This window comes from Heterocephalus glaber, unplaced genomic scaffold, assembly GCF_053883595.1.
Source record: "Heterocephalus glaber isolate CG9 unplaced genomic scaffold, H.glaber_assembly_v1.0 deba00001608, whole genome shotgun sequence".
Classification (NCBI taxonomy): Eukaryota; Metazoa; Chordata; class Mammalia; order Rodentia; family Bathyergidae; genus Heterocephalus; species Heterocephalus glaber.
In genome coordinates, this window is record NW_028258379.1 from 30283952 (window position 1) to 30299903 (window position 15952).

Consider the following 15952-nt stretch of genomic DNA (forward strand, 5'->3'; position numbering starts at 1 on the left):
AACAGCTGTCCAAAGCCGATGGCACTGCCCAGGCACTACAGGGGGCCAAGGGGCCTTTCACTCACCAGACAGTGGGTCTTTGCCAATCATCAAAACATTGGGCAAATTCATTACGATCAGCTGCTGGAGAACTTCCTACAGAGACAAAGCGGGGAAATACCATTAAGAACAGGAACCAAAAATAAAGAACAATTAAGTAAATTATATCAATCAAGTCCCTGGAGGAGTGTGCAGGCACTAAATGGCAACTAGGAAGATACCAGGTAATAGGAAGGACTGTTTAGATATCAATGTACTTCTGCCTCGATCATTCTCAAATAAAAATTATGTCTGCATATATAGAGATTGGAAAGAAAGACGAATGACATGCCAGGGTGTTTTTAAAAGATACTCTTAATTACTTTTATTGTATAGCTTATGCAATTAAAATAGGGAATAAAAATTAGAGAGGCTACCAAGCCTTTACAACCTGATTATTCAGAATCTAAGTGCTAAGCTGGTCTTTGGTCCGAGTTCTAAATATGGAGACTTCTGTTAGTGGTGACTTCCTGGGAGAGGGGCACGTCTATCTGGACCAGTAATGGGAAGAAGGCCAGGAGGGCCACCCGTCACACCCTGTTGTCTGGGCATCCTCTATTTGGGCAGAACCCAGGGCCTTCAAAATAAGCTATGTTCCCAGACCTTTTTGTTTCCTCCTATTTTGAAACAGGGTCTAAGTCATTAAGTTGCCTGGTTAGGCTTGAATTTAACAATCCTCCTGCCTCAGCCTCCCAGAGTGCTGGGATTACAGGTGTGGACCACCACACCTGGCTGGGGGGCGGGGGGAGGGGGGAGCTAAGGAGCAACCCACAACCTGCATCTTCCAGCTCATTTCTCAGGACTCTCCTCTTTGCCCAAATCTGCTTTCCCTGTCACAAATCAGAAGATACAAGCCCAATTTTACAGAAGCCTAAGAAAGGTGTAGATTTCATAACAATTGTTAAAGTCCCTACAGAAATTCTTCACTGAGAAAGCTCTTTTTGTGCCTTTTAAAAGTGTTTCCGGGCCCGGGATTTAGCTCAGTGGTTTCATCACCTGCTGCGCAAGCACAAGGACCCCAGTTTGATCCCCACTACCAAACAACAAAAAAAGTGTTTCCTCTGAGAGGCAGCTTGTCAGGAGTTACCCAAGGCATAAGACGGGAAGCTCTGTGTTCAGCAGGCTGCCCGAGGCACTCATGGAGAAACAGGGGCCTCACACATTGGCTAATCCCGAAAGGCCCAGCTGAACATCTCAGAGCTACCTTGGAGGTGCGAAGTGAGAGAGGGGCCTTGGCAGGCGTGTCAGGAGGGGCCACCCCTTCAAAGGACACACAGTGACTTTACCCTCCCTCACTGCCTTCTATGGCTCCTCCGCATGTGGGAAATCGGGTGGGGGAAGATGGGACACCGTGAGTTCACCCACTCCTGAGCACGCCATGTGGGACTGTCCTTCTGTGCTACCTGGGGTCCTGTCACCTCATCTGCCACAGCTAACATTTTCTCAAGCTCGTGCCAGGTGCTAAGTCCCAAGAGTGCAGCACAGAAGTACAAGCTGTGTGACGGCCTCAGCTGCCCCTCAGGCTCACAGAGGTCAACGTAAAAACTGTCTCCTGGTCACCAAAGGATTCCAGGATCCCTAAATCCCCCCACAGAGCTGGGCAGAATGTACCCCAGGCTTCCCAGCTAGCTCGGGCAGGGGAAGAGGTCCTCCTCCAGCTCTGCCTATTCTGTCACACAGTGCCCTCCCCTGCCTCGACATGAGAGTCCAAAGTCCGGGTCCACCGTGGGAGAGAGTCATGGACATCTTTCCTGAACATCAGCGGCCCCTCTCCAAACCTCACTGCTAGTCTGCCACTGTCCAAGTCTGACTGACACTCAGTCCCATATCAGAGCATAAATGAGATACCGGAAGGGCAGTCAAGCTTTGTTTGTGTGCTTGAAAGAAGCTTGAAGGTCTCTCCAAAGTGGTGTTTTTATGCCACTGTTAATCTAAACAAAGTATCCCTAGAAAGTGTCGTAGGAAGTTTAATTTCACTTAGTACTTTTTCATTTTCCTGCAAGAAACATGTCATCTGTGCAATTAAGAAATAATTTTTTATGAACAGACTTTTAAAAAATTTTCTTCCTTTCAAAACACCACTGGTTTCTAAAGAACCAGTTCTTCAGCCAAAAAATGCCCCAAGTCATTAACTGGCTCCCATAAAGGGCCATCAGTTGCAGTCCCTACAAAAGCAGGCTGGGGGGCCAGTGTCATCCAGAAATAGGTAACTCCAGACACATTAATATCACATTTTCTTTAAAAAATAAAATGAAGCCGGAGAAAGTATTCTAATAATACACTTTAATGAAGGTGCTATATCTAAAATACTTATTTCAACATATAACATAAAAATAATTACTCAGATATTTCACATACCTTTCCAAACGGCCTCTAAATCCAGTGTATTTTACACTTACAGCACCTCTCAATGTGGATGTTAAATTTTCACTGGAAATACTTAAACTGTATGTAGATTTCATGAAATTTACAAGTGAAAAAGTAGATTCCAGCTAGGTGTGATGGTGCATGCCTGAATCTCAGCTACTTGGGAGGCTGAGGCAGGAGGATCACAACTTTGAGGCCAGCCTGGGCAGCTTAGGAAAACAGTTTCAAAATAAAATTTGAGGGAGTGGTAAAGAGATGGAGCGCAGTGGTGGAGCAAATGTCTGCCATGCACGAAGCTCTGGGTTTAATCCCCAGTACAGAAAAATTTTTTTTCCTATTCCCAAGTTGTTCCAAATACACTTAAAACCACTTTCTTCTGGGCTGAGGAATTTAGCTCAGTGACGCCAAACCTGCCTTGCAAGTGCAAGGTCCTGAGTTCGATCTCTGGTACAAAAAAAAACAAACAACCCACTTTCTTGTGTATAAATTATCAATTTTTAAATTCAAATTAACTAAAAAATTTCACTTCTTCAGACACATGGGCCACATCTTGAGGCCCTGTCTGCTGCATGCGGCTAGAGGCTGCCCATCAGTAGTGGCAGGGACTGGGTAGCCTGTGAGCTCACCCCCACACCCCGTCCTCTCAAGGAAAGCCCGGCAGTGTGCCCTGCGGCTGCTGCAGTGGTGGAGCCGCAGGGCAACAGGCCAGGCCCTCAGTCTGGCTGGGACGTGAGCCGGGTGCTGAGGAGAGAGAGGACCCTTTTGCCCTCCTGCCGGCGGCTGGAACAGAAAGCCACTGTGGAGGCTGAGCTGGGACACCTGGTCCCACCCGGGGTGGCTGCTGAGGGGCGGGACCAAGTGACACTGGAGGGAGGCCGGGCACTGTGCCCTCAGATCTGCCCGCCTCGGACCAGGGGCAGTGCTGCTGCAGCCTCAGGCGTGGGGTGCAGGCGTCCCCAGAGAGCCATGCAGAGCATGCGGTGGGGGTGGTGATGCAAATATAACAATGCAGGGTGGAGTCTGTACCACTTTCCCTCCTTCCCTTCTCCCCTTTAGGTAGGTTTACTTTCAGATCTTCCCATAAGATGCTGGGGAAATCCCGGATTTTGGATTGTCCTTTTCATAAACAAAGTGGACTAACTGCATCCTGAATGGGCCATTGATAGTTAATTGCTTTGAACAAAACCTCCAAAAACAAAAACAGGTCTGAGGAGGGTGTGTTTGGATCCTGCAAAGGCAGCTCAGTTCCAAGTGCCCTGGGAGAACAGGGCTGGAGAGCATTTTCTTTTTTTTTTTTTTCTTCATACCGGGGATCAAACTCCAGACCTTGTGATTTCGAGGCAGGTGGTGGAACCACTGAGCCAAATCCCCGGCCCTAGCATTTTCTAATATATAAGGGGACAGACCCTACCTGACACCACCCAGGTTTCAAATCCAAAATCTAAAATCTCATTAATAACCCAAGACCAAGCTGATGAAGCAAAACACATGGGGAAGGGACTCTGCCAAGAAGCATCTGTCACCCCAGCTGGTGGCAGGTCCCAGGGGCAGCATCTGTGTCTGCACTTGGAGTCAAAAGGCCCAGCAAGCTGCTCTCCCTCAGACTCCAGGCTTCCTGATCTTGACCTGTGGGGGGGACGGGACAGGATGGGGACAGTGCAGCATGGCCTCAATCTCAAGGCCTGCAGCACTAGCTCTCAGCACTCATCAGTACAGTTCTAAGAATGAACCAAAGAGCAAGGCAAAGCCAGTGTGGTGGTATACGCCTGGAATCCCAGCTACTTGGGAGGCTGAGACAGGAAGATTGCAAATTTGAGGCCAGTCTGAGCAACCTAAGCTAGACCCGGGTTCAAAATTTTCTAAAAAGGGCTAAGGTGTAGCAGTGTAGCTCAGGGCTAAAATGTTTGCCTAGCTTGCACAAGGCCCTGGCTTCAGTCCTCAGTACTGCCAAAAACAGGGCACACCAAGTGGATACGTAATGTATGCACATTGTTAAATGCATGTTTAATAGAAGAGGGAAAAAATCTCAAAGGAGATAGACCAGAATGTTCTTTATTAGAATAACTGGGACTAGACCAAATTTTCCCAGTATTTTCTAGACTCTGTAATATGTTCACATTACTGTTGAAAGGTAAGTTAATTAGATATCTTGGAGGCAGTTAGACAGGGCCAAGTCAACATGGAGAACAACTGAGGCACATTCAATGGTTAGCATTATAAAAAGGAAAAGAGGCACTACTTCCCCTAGAGAGGAAGAGCAGTGACTGGTACTCTAGATGGGAAATTCCTTGTAGGTGACTTATTTTCGCATTCGATCCTCATTTAATCAATATTACCTGGTTGACTGTACTTGCAGTCTTATTCGTTGGTCATGGTTTTGTCCCACCTCATATTCACCTTGTAATTTTCCATGGGGTCTTATAGTTTTGTCCCACTTTGTATCCGCTTCACCTCATGGTTTTGCCATATAAAACACCTCTGAAAAGCGGGGAGGGCGGGCAACCCATTTTCCGGTCCCCCTTCTGTCTCTCTTAGACAGAAGCTATCTTTCTCTCAATAAATTTTTCCCACTCTTAACCTCTGTTGTTCCTAGAATTCATTCTTCAATTTTAGAGAACACGAACTCATGTTTTGGATATCTAGAAGGTTTGGGAGTTGCATCTATTCCCCCTATACCAGTATCATCTGAAATTAAAACAATTTGGTGCCTATGCCATGGATTCCCATACAAAGAACCATAGGCGACTATTTACCAGGCAGGTGAGCTGTGAACATAACAGGCTTGTTATAAGAAAAAAAATTATCCATCCTTTCCTGAGATAATTCACATGCATCCAAGGTAACAAATGAGGGCTGGAGCTCAGTGGCACCTCACCTGCCTCACAAGCCCAAGGTCCTGAGTTCGATCCTTGGTATCAAAAAAAAAAGGAATACAAATGAGATGGGTTACCACTTTTTTAAACACCTTCCCTCCAAAATAAACAGCACCTCCAGTATGCCCATCAGGAAACACAAAGCCTGGATCAGTTGGGAGAACAGATGCTGGCCAGGAAAACACAGGGGGCCTGTGACAAGGGACAGGCCAAAGGCCCTGGGGGAAGGGAGCTCCCATGGCACTGGGAGCCCTGAAGGCAGAGGCCTAGGGTCCCTGGAAGGGACCACCCACTACCTGAAGCAAAGCAGGGGGCCTCCAGAAAGCCTTCACATCCAGCCAGGCCCAGCTACTGTCCCCTTGTCATGCAAGAAAAAGGGCCATTCTCTCTGCAGGTGGGAGAAACATAAGGTCCTAGAAAAGATGCAAGGTAAAAACATTTTTTTATGCATGTATGGCAGAGGTTAGCTTTGATTTCCACTGGAAATAGGGACTGCTGGATCAAGAAAGAAAATTTCATGAAATATAGAAAGAAATCTTTTTCTCCCCTTAAATGAAACTGAAGCTCAGTCTTCTGTCAGGAAGGCAAAAATGAATGCTGGTGCTGAAGGCAAGGCCTGGGAACGACCCTCCGTGGGGTCTGCATGGAAGCTGTCACTCCGAAGTCCACGAGCAAAACTCCAGGAAAGTTATAACGCACATGGCAGCAGAGGCAGCCAGAAGAGTAAGGCCTATGGTTGCCAAGGAGACCAGGATGGTTCACGCAGCAAAATCAATCTTCCACAAGAGACAAAATAAAACCACAAAGAATGCTGCTGTTGACCTATGCACACCCTCAGAGTCAAGTGTGCAAAGCAGAACTGTGAGTGATGTCAGCTTTGTGTGTGCAGCCAGCACACTTTTGGGTCTGGTCTGGGTTCCGATATGCAAAAGACAGCCCCTGCATGCCTTGCTGTACGTGGAGAGCTCCAGACTGGCTGGGAAAGCAGAGAGGTCAACGGCACAGCATAGGACCCGGAGTGCTGCCACAGAGCTTCTGGTGTGGGCTGTGCAGAACAGAATGCTTAGGAGCAGGAGAGAGGTGGGACAGAGCCAGGAAGTGTCCTAACTGCTCACTGTGGGCTGAAGGTCAAGTTTTGGTTATGCAAAAACTACCCCCAAGCTCTGCACTCTGCATTTCCCACCAGCTGCCCCCACAGCTCAGCTCAAAGGCCAACCCCTCCCAGCACCTGATTCCCAGAGGAACGTCAATTTCTCTCTCTGGGAACTCCTAATGCTTCATCTGCCCACTTCTGGGCACTGCTCACATTTTACATGTCAATCAATTCTACTCAGTGGCAGCAAAAAGCTCTTAATAGTGACAGTTGGGAAAATTAGATCAGAAAATAAGATTTTAAAAACCTCTTCTGTGTAGGAAGTGTCTTCTCTCCTTTCCATACTGACAAGAAACTGAGTCCTGAACACTAAATGCTTTGCTTTGCTACAGTGAAGGTGGCTGTTTCCTCTGCTGAGTTACTTCCTGTGCCTTGAAACCTGGCAAAATCTGCCGCCATATTCCTTAAGCTTCACAGGCTGTAGCTGTTAGCAAAAGTTAAAAACATTTCAAAGTGGGAGGAAAAGAAAGGAGTAGTTTAGAATCTCCTTTACGATTTTCCATTGAAATTTGTGCAAGTAGAATAATGAATACAAATCTAAAGGAAATATTTCAAAGTGTATTTGCAATGCTGGTTTGAATGCAAACGCAAAGGCTTTCTGACTGTAAAATCCCAAATGTGATCCTTTTATGAACAAACTGCAAAACAAGGTTAATTCTAACTTCCTATAATAGAAAAGTGACTTCCAACAGAGAAGATCTCACATGTATGCAAACACCTTTTGTGGCACTCTAGGAGAAGAGATATCTAGACCACCCCACATGATAACTTCTCCAGAAACCACACAATGCTAGCTACAGTGCAGGCAGATGAAACGCATGAGGGACCCCAGAGACTTCTGCAGCCAGCAGGAGTATCCAGGATCCTTTGCACACACTGCAGTATTGATGCTCGGGCTGTCTTCTCTCAATGCTCCTCCATGTCACATCTCAAAACCTCTTGCCTGGATTTGGCCAAGAGGGCTCCTTGAATACAACTTCAACAATTCACTGGCCAAACAAAAACTGCCTAACAATGTAGCACTGGCAACCAACCAACCCACCTACCTCATGCTTCCTCCCTAGAAACACCCTACCCCAGAGAGGTTCCCGTCTTTTTCTCCCAACATTCCCAGGACAGCATGTCCAGTCAGGGGACCTGCAACTCAATGCTGGTAACAGGGTTGCAGGGTACGATCCATGGAAAGGTGAGCTCGTCCCATACCATGCTATCTCCCTGTGGCCCAAACTTGGGCACCTTCTGCAGCTGACATCGGCCTCACACCATCAATGTTGACTCATGACATTCACAGCCTGCCACCCCAGCCTAACCAATCCCACCTCCCACTGTACCACCCCTTCTGAAGGCAGCAGGCCCTTGAACCCAAAACCAAGAGTCACAGTCCTCTTTTTCTGAGAATGTTACAACCAGGAGGAGCACAATTTTCTAAGTTAGCTGCTGAGGGGAAAGGTAAGCGATGGCTTACCCTGGCTACTTGCTCCAAGCCCGGTGCAGGAGGCTATGTACTTATGATTCTACCTGCACAGGGGCCCCTCGGCTGCCCCGCAGCCCCTCCGAATGGGACAGGGGGCTGTGGCAAAATCAGCGGGTAATGAAGAGCCTTCCTGTTAAGAGGCTGCCACAGAAGGCTGGTGATAGACTCAATCCATCTGTTCTACCTCATTTCAATTAATCTGTGGGTCCCCAGGGCCTGAAACCAGCTCCAACTGCACAAGCCTGGGAGCACCAGCTCGGCTCCCCTAATTAGGCCACGCTGGGTCCCAGTGCCCAGCAATTTGAAGGCCTGTCCTAGGTGATGAAATCAGAAAACCCCCTCCCCAGGACATTTCCTAGCTGCCTGTCCTACTGGGCTGTGTTCACAGAAACTAACATACTCCCATTCTTTGTTCACAGAAAGGAAAGAAATATCTCCTCCAAACTGAGGTGGCTGAGAACTGTGGGGAAGCAGCATCTGGAAACCCCCACACCACCCCACAAGTGAGGGCAAAGCCATTGAGGCTGCCTCTGCCTTTAACCTGCTGTGACTTTTGAGCCACAACCTCACCTGTGACCAGGACTGGGACTCCATGGTGTCTAAGGAGCTTTGGCTCCTGCAGAAGGGGGAGGAGGGGCTGGAAAAGGGCAGGCTGCTGTCGACGGGACCATAGCACTTGTACGTCCCTTAGGAGCCTGAGTGCCAGCTCAGACAGGCAGCATGTGCCACACGTCCAGGAAGAACCCAGGGGAACGGGCAGGAATGGGCCTCAAGGGTACCGGCAGCCCCCAGGAACACCTGCCCTGGGTGGTGCCCAGGGCTGCTCGGTGTACATTGTCTTACCTGATGCCACCCAGCACCTGTTCTGAGCCTCTGGACCAAGGACCGTGGCCAGAGTGATGGGGGCACTGAGGCAGAAGCTGGGCACAGCAGGGTTTGTGTCTTCCGAAAAGAACTTCTGCCACACATCAGGTCACAGGCAGCCAGAGTTGGATCTTACTGATCAAGGCTGCAGTGATACCACCAGCAACCACAGGGGGCGCTGCAGGCCCCAGGGTGGGCCAGTAAGGGGACACTAATCATGCACACAGCCAAGTCAACAGCAGGGCACAGTGGGGAACAGAAGAGCCTCAGAGATTACCTCAGTTCTGGGAGACAGCTGCCTGGGGTGGGGAAACCAGGTCTCCTGAGAGCTACCCCAAGGCTCTGTACCATGCCACAGACACCTGGGACCCATGACATGCCAGGGCCATGCTCCAGTGGGCTGGGGAGTACTCAGACTAAGGACTAGGCCAGGAGAGGGGAGGGGAAGGAGGGCTAAGAGGGTCCCATCCTCAAACTTCAAGATCTGGGTGACCCTGTTCTCTGTACCCAGCTAAGTCAGCCCTCCAGGCAAAAGCAACAGTCAGTGCTGAGGCTGATATGAGGAGCTGGATTTCATGGCCATGAAAAATCTGACTGACTGCTATGGTTCAGTGGCCGTAGACTCTCTGAGCTTCTGGAAAAGCCAATGTTTCTGCTGATGAGTGGGCGAGGCAGGGCAGAGTTAGCGTGGCCAGAGTACAGCTTGGGGGGTGCATCCCTGGTGGAAACGGGATGCCCCCTCACCCATCCAGGGCAGGGCTGGGGCATCCCCAACTGGCACCCTGCCCTCACACACTGCCTGATGAGGCTGCCCTCGATCCCTCACTCCCTCACTCCCGGGGTGCAAGTAGGAGCAGGAGTGGCAGCGTGTGCTCGGGAGCTTCCCCCGCAGGTGGCAGCACAAACCACATGGCCTGCCAGGACCTGAGAGGCAGGAAAGGCAGGCAGGGAAGCTCAGCAAGCCCACTGCCCCAGGCCACAGCCTGAACCCTGGCCTCACCACCTGAGCACCACAGGACTGGGCACCAAAGCAAGGTCCCCATGCCCAGTGCCCTGGGGCAGGGGTCTGCCCCTAGCAGATGGGCTGGCTTTCATTTCACATATGCCACCAGGTATCCTGGGCACTGTCGGGTAACAGTGTGCTTGCCTGGGGACTGTGGACACAGACAAGAGTGACAACACCTGCAATCTCTCTTGCTCCCTGTTCTGTCAGGTGACTTCTTCTGCATGTGCTCCTGTCACTGTGACACCTGCCTCAAGGCCCTCAGCAGAGGCCAAACCTATGGGGCTGTCTGACCCTGGACTTCAGCCTCAAAAAATGTGAGCTAAATCGACCTCTTTTCTCCACAAAGTACTTAGCCTCCAGTATTCTGTCGCAACAACACAAAACAGACAAATACAGGCTCCAAGGAGGAGGTGGCCCTGACATAACTTGGAAAGAATGAGGAGCAGATGCCCTGCAGGCAGACGTGCAGATGTGTGGGCTGAGCTGGGGGCAGAGGAGGTAGAAAGAAAGGCACAGCAAGAATCAGAAGGTGCCCTCCACCCCATGTCTCTTAATGCAAATGCTAGACTGACCCAGGCCCTCCACAGTCCCTGGGCGACAACTGAGAACCAGATGCACTCACAACCCCTGCTCAGGGAGTGTCCCATCTATGACTGCAGTGACTCTGGAGTCCTCTGTGCCAGCTGCACCAACGGCCTGTCACTGCTGGCCCTCAGCTTCAGCCTCTGCCAGGTGGCCAGACATCATACCCAACACACAGGCTACCAAGCACCATACTTGGCACATGATCAGATCTCAGTCCATGCTGGCAGGACCTGGACGTGGTTCCTCTGTGCTCAGGGGCTTACTGCAGCTCCACAGTGGGCAAAACGCAGAGTCCACAGCCCCAGACAGTGAAGCCCACAAAGGAAGACGGTGCACGGCTACTTGTGTGGGGCTCAGCAACCACTCCAGAGCCCCAGAAACACAGAGATCCTCCTGCACCCCCTTTCTTCTCTATCACCCTGGGCCCAGCATGAAGGAGGAAGGCCCGAGCCCAGGCATCTGCTGGCACTTTCTTCTCTCTTCTCCCCTGGTGCAATGGGAAATGGAAACACACACACACACACACACACACACACACACACACACACACACACACACACACGTACGTCTGCTTACTGCACCATCAGGGGTAGTTTCCAGTCCCCAGGGCCTGCAGACACCGGACTCACACAGAAGACCATGGGGTCTGAGCTCAGAGGTCCGCAGGCACGGCTGACTAGTGATGCCCGCTTGGCCCTGTGTCTGACTCTGTGCCCGGGAGGATGAATGGCACAGGCTGGAGAGAAGCAGGGAGCTCTGCAGGATCAGAGGAAGGGAGGGAGCTGCCATCCTCCAGTGGGTGAGTGAGCAGAGTTAGAATACGCCCCAGCAGGCCCACCCGACAAACCACCGCGGACATCTTTCAGAGAGCAAGAAACTGTTCCATCACTGAAAATTTATTCTCTAGCAGGAAACTAGGAAAGCAACTCGAGACACAGCCGAAAAACCGGAGAAGAGGAAGGTTAAGAGATGACAAGTTTCTTGAGTAAAATAACTCAGCAGGAAGTGAAATCTCAACAGATGTTATCAACTTCCGGGGCCCCCGGCCAGGCTGTGGGGATGAGCAGGGGTTGGTGGTGACTCAACAGCCAGCCTACCCTCTGGCCCCCACCGGACACAGTCCTCTGTCCTATGACATCCACCTGCAAGCCCTACCCAGAGCCTCCCTCTAACCTTCTGTTGACAATAACCACTTCCTTGTCAGGGAGCCCCAAGCCCCTCCTTTATCCTGCCTGAGTGTAACCTGCATTCCTGCTCACTGGGAACTCAGGGTCCCCAGGGCGGGCACTGTGGCAAGTTCACCTGCTGGGCCACACCAGACACCCATCAACTGCTAGCCAACTGCTAACCCAGAACTGGCTGCAGGGAGAACAGCCTTGTGACAAGAGAGGCCTCAGGACCTCAAACTAAACACATGGTGCAAAGGATGAACAGTGATAAATCAGAGGACCTAATAAACCAGAAGCTGAGCCAGACACTTTGTCTAATGCCTCTAGTCCTAACTCTGGCAGGCGGAACCAGTTAGATCACAAGCTACCTGATAATGCAAGGTCCATTCGATCCATAGATATGGCTGATGCCTCAGGACACTGTAATAAAGGAGGGAGGTGAAGGGGTAAACAAATACATGGAGTGTGTCTGTGCTAGGAAGTCCTAAGTGAGTGAGCAGAAAATAAAGCTGAGAAGACAAAGCGCAACTTTTGAGACAACCATGATGGACACAAAGCCATCACAGGCACCGGCTCAAAGAGGGCCCTCAATGTAAGGAGACACATGTGCAGGGAGGGTGTGAAACAGGTGTAGATGCAGAATTAGAGGGTTCTAGGCAGAGGGACAAGCAGGTGGGAAGGACTCACACCCGAACACGCTGTCAGCAAGGTGGCCCAGGTGTTCCCAACAGTCTAACAGTGTCTGCTGTGACCTTTCTAAAGACACAAAGGGCACAAGGAGCTCTCCCAGGAGCAAGGGTTACAATGAAGGTTTAGGCCTGAGTTCCAGGCACAGGTAGCTCTGGTAGTGGCTACCTGAAGTGCTGCATTGGGAAGGATTCTGAGGCCAGGTCTATGCAAGGGTTGACTAGTGATGTCTGAGCCAGAACTTAAGATCCGGTGATATTTATTTATGAACCCCGACGTGATAGGCATTGTAAAGTGTATGTAGTACCAAGTATGGAGGGGATGTGGACAAGAGACAGGTTATTCTCTGGCTACAAAGCTATGGACTGCTGCTATGTTCTGCTACATCGGCCTTACTTTCCGGATGGAGCCAGACTATCTTGCTCCCAGTAGCTTTCAGGGCCCGGCACACAGGAGGCTCAGCTGTCATTTGTCAGCTTGTCTGACAAATGGCTCCAAACCTCAGGGTTAGTGTGTAAGTGCACCCCGTGGCCGAAGAGAGCAGATGACAGTTGCCGCCAGCACGGCTGCAAGGGAGCTCCTCCAGCCAGAACAAGATTCGAAGACTCAACCTCGAACACTGCTGAGCGCCTAGCATCGCCAGTCTCTAGTCCAAGGCACTGCAGTTTGCACCCTTCATGCCACGTTCAGCAGGGCCAGCACTGTCACTGTGCCAGCTGTACAGAGAATAAACTGAGACTCAGACGATGAGGGCCCACAAGCTCGCACCACATCGTCTCCATCTTCCACCCCTGGATTCTTGGTGTGCTTGGTGACAGGCTTGAGCCCAGGGAGCCAGCAGCCCGCAGCCCGAATGTGTGCCGGAAGGGACCCGAGTCGTCGGCAGATGGAGAGGTCCCTGTAAGTGTAGTGGCCAAGAAAGGCCTCTCTGCTCACTCATGGCTGAGGTCCCCAGGAGAGGCAGATGATAAGGAAGGCTTTCCTCCTACAGTGAGTACACCATGTGCTCCCAGAGCCCCCCAAGCCTAAGCTGAGTCTCGGGGCAGTGACACATCAAACCAGGGCAGGACTCTTTGTTGGCATCTGCCTCCCTAATGTTGGTCCCTATCTTTTGAGCTGTATTCACAACCCAAGGTCTTTGCACTGAGCTACAACTCCAGCCTTTGTTTTTTTAAAGACAGGAAGATAAGAGTCTAAATTGCCCAGGATGGGCTCAAACTTGCAGCCCTCCTGCCTCAGCCTTCTACTGTGCTGGGATTACAGGTGTACACCACCACAACCCATTGTTCATGTCTTCTTTCATTCAACAAGTACTTCCTGGATCCTGATCAGTTTGAGGCAGTACACTAGGAGCTGGGATGTGATGGTGGGTGAAGCAGACAGGACCCTTGCCCTCTGGGAACTGAGATGGAGCTCACAGTATTTATTAGGTAGCAAGCAGAGTCGGGAAGGAAGCCCTGGAGGGACACTGGGGCAGGAGAAGAGTGCTGGAGGCCAGTGCCGGTCACCCTGAGCCATCTCCCACCAGGGGACAGGGAGGAGAGCCACAGAAGCGTGGGCAGTGTTTCTCCTGGGCAGCGCCCTCCCACCAGGCCAGCCAAGATGGGAAGGGACTTTGTCCAACAATTACACTGCTGAGGCACTCACCGCCAACCCCCCGAGGCCAGCATTCCAAAGTGACCACGGCCACCTAGCTAGCGGGAGCCAGGAAAATAAGCCGAGGGCAAGACAGTCCCCGGGTAACAGCTCCAAGGAGACACTGTTCCGAGAGGAAGGAAGATAAAGACAAACCAAAGCCAAGACAGAGCACCCCACCTGCACAGACCAGCTCAGCTCTCTCACCTGACTGTCCCTCCTGAGCCCTCTAAGGAGCAGAGGGACAGTGGCCAGATGGCTGGCAGCATCAGGCTGGGAAAGGGTGAGTGCTGTGGGAACCCAGCAGCGCATGCCTGTGTGTCGACGCGATGCTCAGGCAAGCGAGACGAATTTTTCCTCTGGCCTCGTAGGCTGCTGTGGAGATGACAGTTCACGCTGGTGAACAGGGTCCCGATGGTGACACTCCGTGTCACAAGAGCAGCAGCAGGTGTTTGTTACTTCACTAAATTAGCAACCAAGAGGAAGTTCAGAGGGGTCAAGTGACATGCTGGGCTCACCTGAGAGTGGGCAGAACATGGGATCTAAGAGCCCAGGACCTTCAGGTCTCTCGCTTAAAAAAAATGGTCCTAAAAAGTCTAGAAGTCAACTCAAGATTCTGCTGCCTTTTAAACCCACAGAATTCATGGTATAATCATTGCATACCAAGCAATGCTAAGAATCATTTGGGTGGGGGGGCTGCATAATCCATCGCTGAGAATTATGCTCAGCTTCGAGTAACAAAAGACCTAAAAGCAACTAACATGAGATTCAAGTTTATGAGAAGCCAGCAGACCAAAGCTGCTATGAGAGCTCCTGTCTGGGGTGTCGAGGCCCACATTCTTTGGATCTTGTCTCTCTGTGGAGGCTGGAGCCCCAGCCCTCATGCTGCACTGCAGGCAGCAGGAGGGGGAAGGGGAAGAAGCTCAGGTGCCACGTCCTAGGAAGGCCTCCAGAAGGAGGGCCAACCCCACTACCACTACTCACACCTCGCCACTCGGCCCGCCTGGCCGCAGGGAGGCTGGGGTTGGACAGGAAGGGCAGAGTGGGCACAGGAAGGGGCAGCTTTCCACCTCCAAAGAAGACCGAGAGCCTGACCTCTGGCCTTGTAGGAATTACCATCTCGTAAGACAGCTACACGCACACACGTGGCAATGATTAGTGGGTGAGGGCATTTATAACAAGGCATTAACTGTGTGACACAGATAGGAAACAAGCGCAGTTAAAGAAGAGTAAAGCCACAAGCAGGCTGAGGTCACAACAGCCAGCAGGCATGATGGAGTAGGGAGACCTGAGCTGGACAGACAGGTGGTGACCAGACAGAAGCAGGAGAGGGGAACTATGGAAAAGCAGACTCCACCCCAACCCCTAGCCAGTGCCGGGCCATCACAGCCTTTGCTAAAACCAACCAGGGTAAGGAGGTGTTGGGCCTGATATGCAAAGAACTGGGTTAATTACTGAGCATAATCCTTGGCTCCTGACACTCATCTTTGGTCCACACAAGGCCCACTTTCATTTAACCACTTTCTGCAATCTAATAACCACCTGCAAACCCTCCACCCAAAACGAAGGCCAGGACCCTGACAGCACCCACAGCTACCAGATGGCCACCACCCCGGCCTCCTCCCACTCCATACCACAACCTGCCTCCAAAACACACATTCCCAGCCCTCTTTTTCTGTATAGTTTTATTCCATCTGTGAATATTCCTAGAGAGTAAATCCATTTTAGTTCTTTTAACTTTAGAACAAAGAAACTGTGCTCTATGGGATGTGTGGGAGCACGCTATTTTTACCTAATATTTATGTATGGCTAGAATTCATCTACAGCACTGCATGCTACTGCAGTTAATCTGCCTGGACAGCTGGATAATATTCCATTGTGCGGTCGTGTCTTAGTGTATTCATCCACTCTTCACTAATGGGAATCTGGGCCGTGTCCAGGTTCTGTCACTGCACACAAAGTGCAGAGAACATTCTTGCACCAGTCTCCCAGCACCCATGTGCCAGAGTTTCTCTTGGGTGGGCACCTGGGAGCAAAATGAGTTGGGCTGCTGGGTACGTG

General features: G+C 50.9%; 1 protein-coding gene across 4 annotated transcripts in view; it reads right to left on the minus strand.

Moving 5' to 3' along the window:
• The window catches only part of Ccdc88c (coiled-coil and HOOK domain protein 88C), a 121200-nt gene that overhangs the window by 69815 nt on the left and 35433 nt on the right, over positions 1-15952 (minus strand). For 3 of the 4 annotated variants that reach the window (XM_004837063.3, XM_013066828.3, XM_087195478.1), the window contains one exon: positions 66-135. The exons of the other annotated variant lie outside the window; for it this stretch is intronic. In XM_004837063.3, the coding sequence (XP_004837120.1) occupies positions 66-135 (70 nt within the window). The remainder of the gene's footprint in view (positions 1-65; positions 136-15952) is intronic. 4 annotated transcript variants of the gene reach the window in all.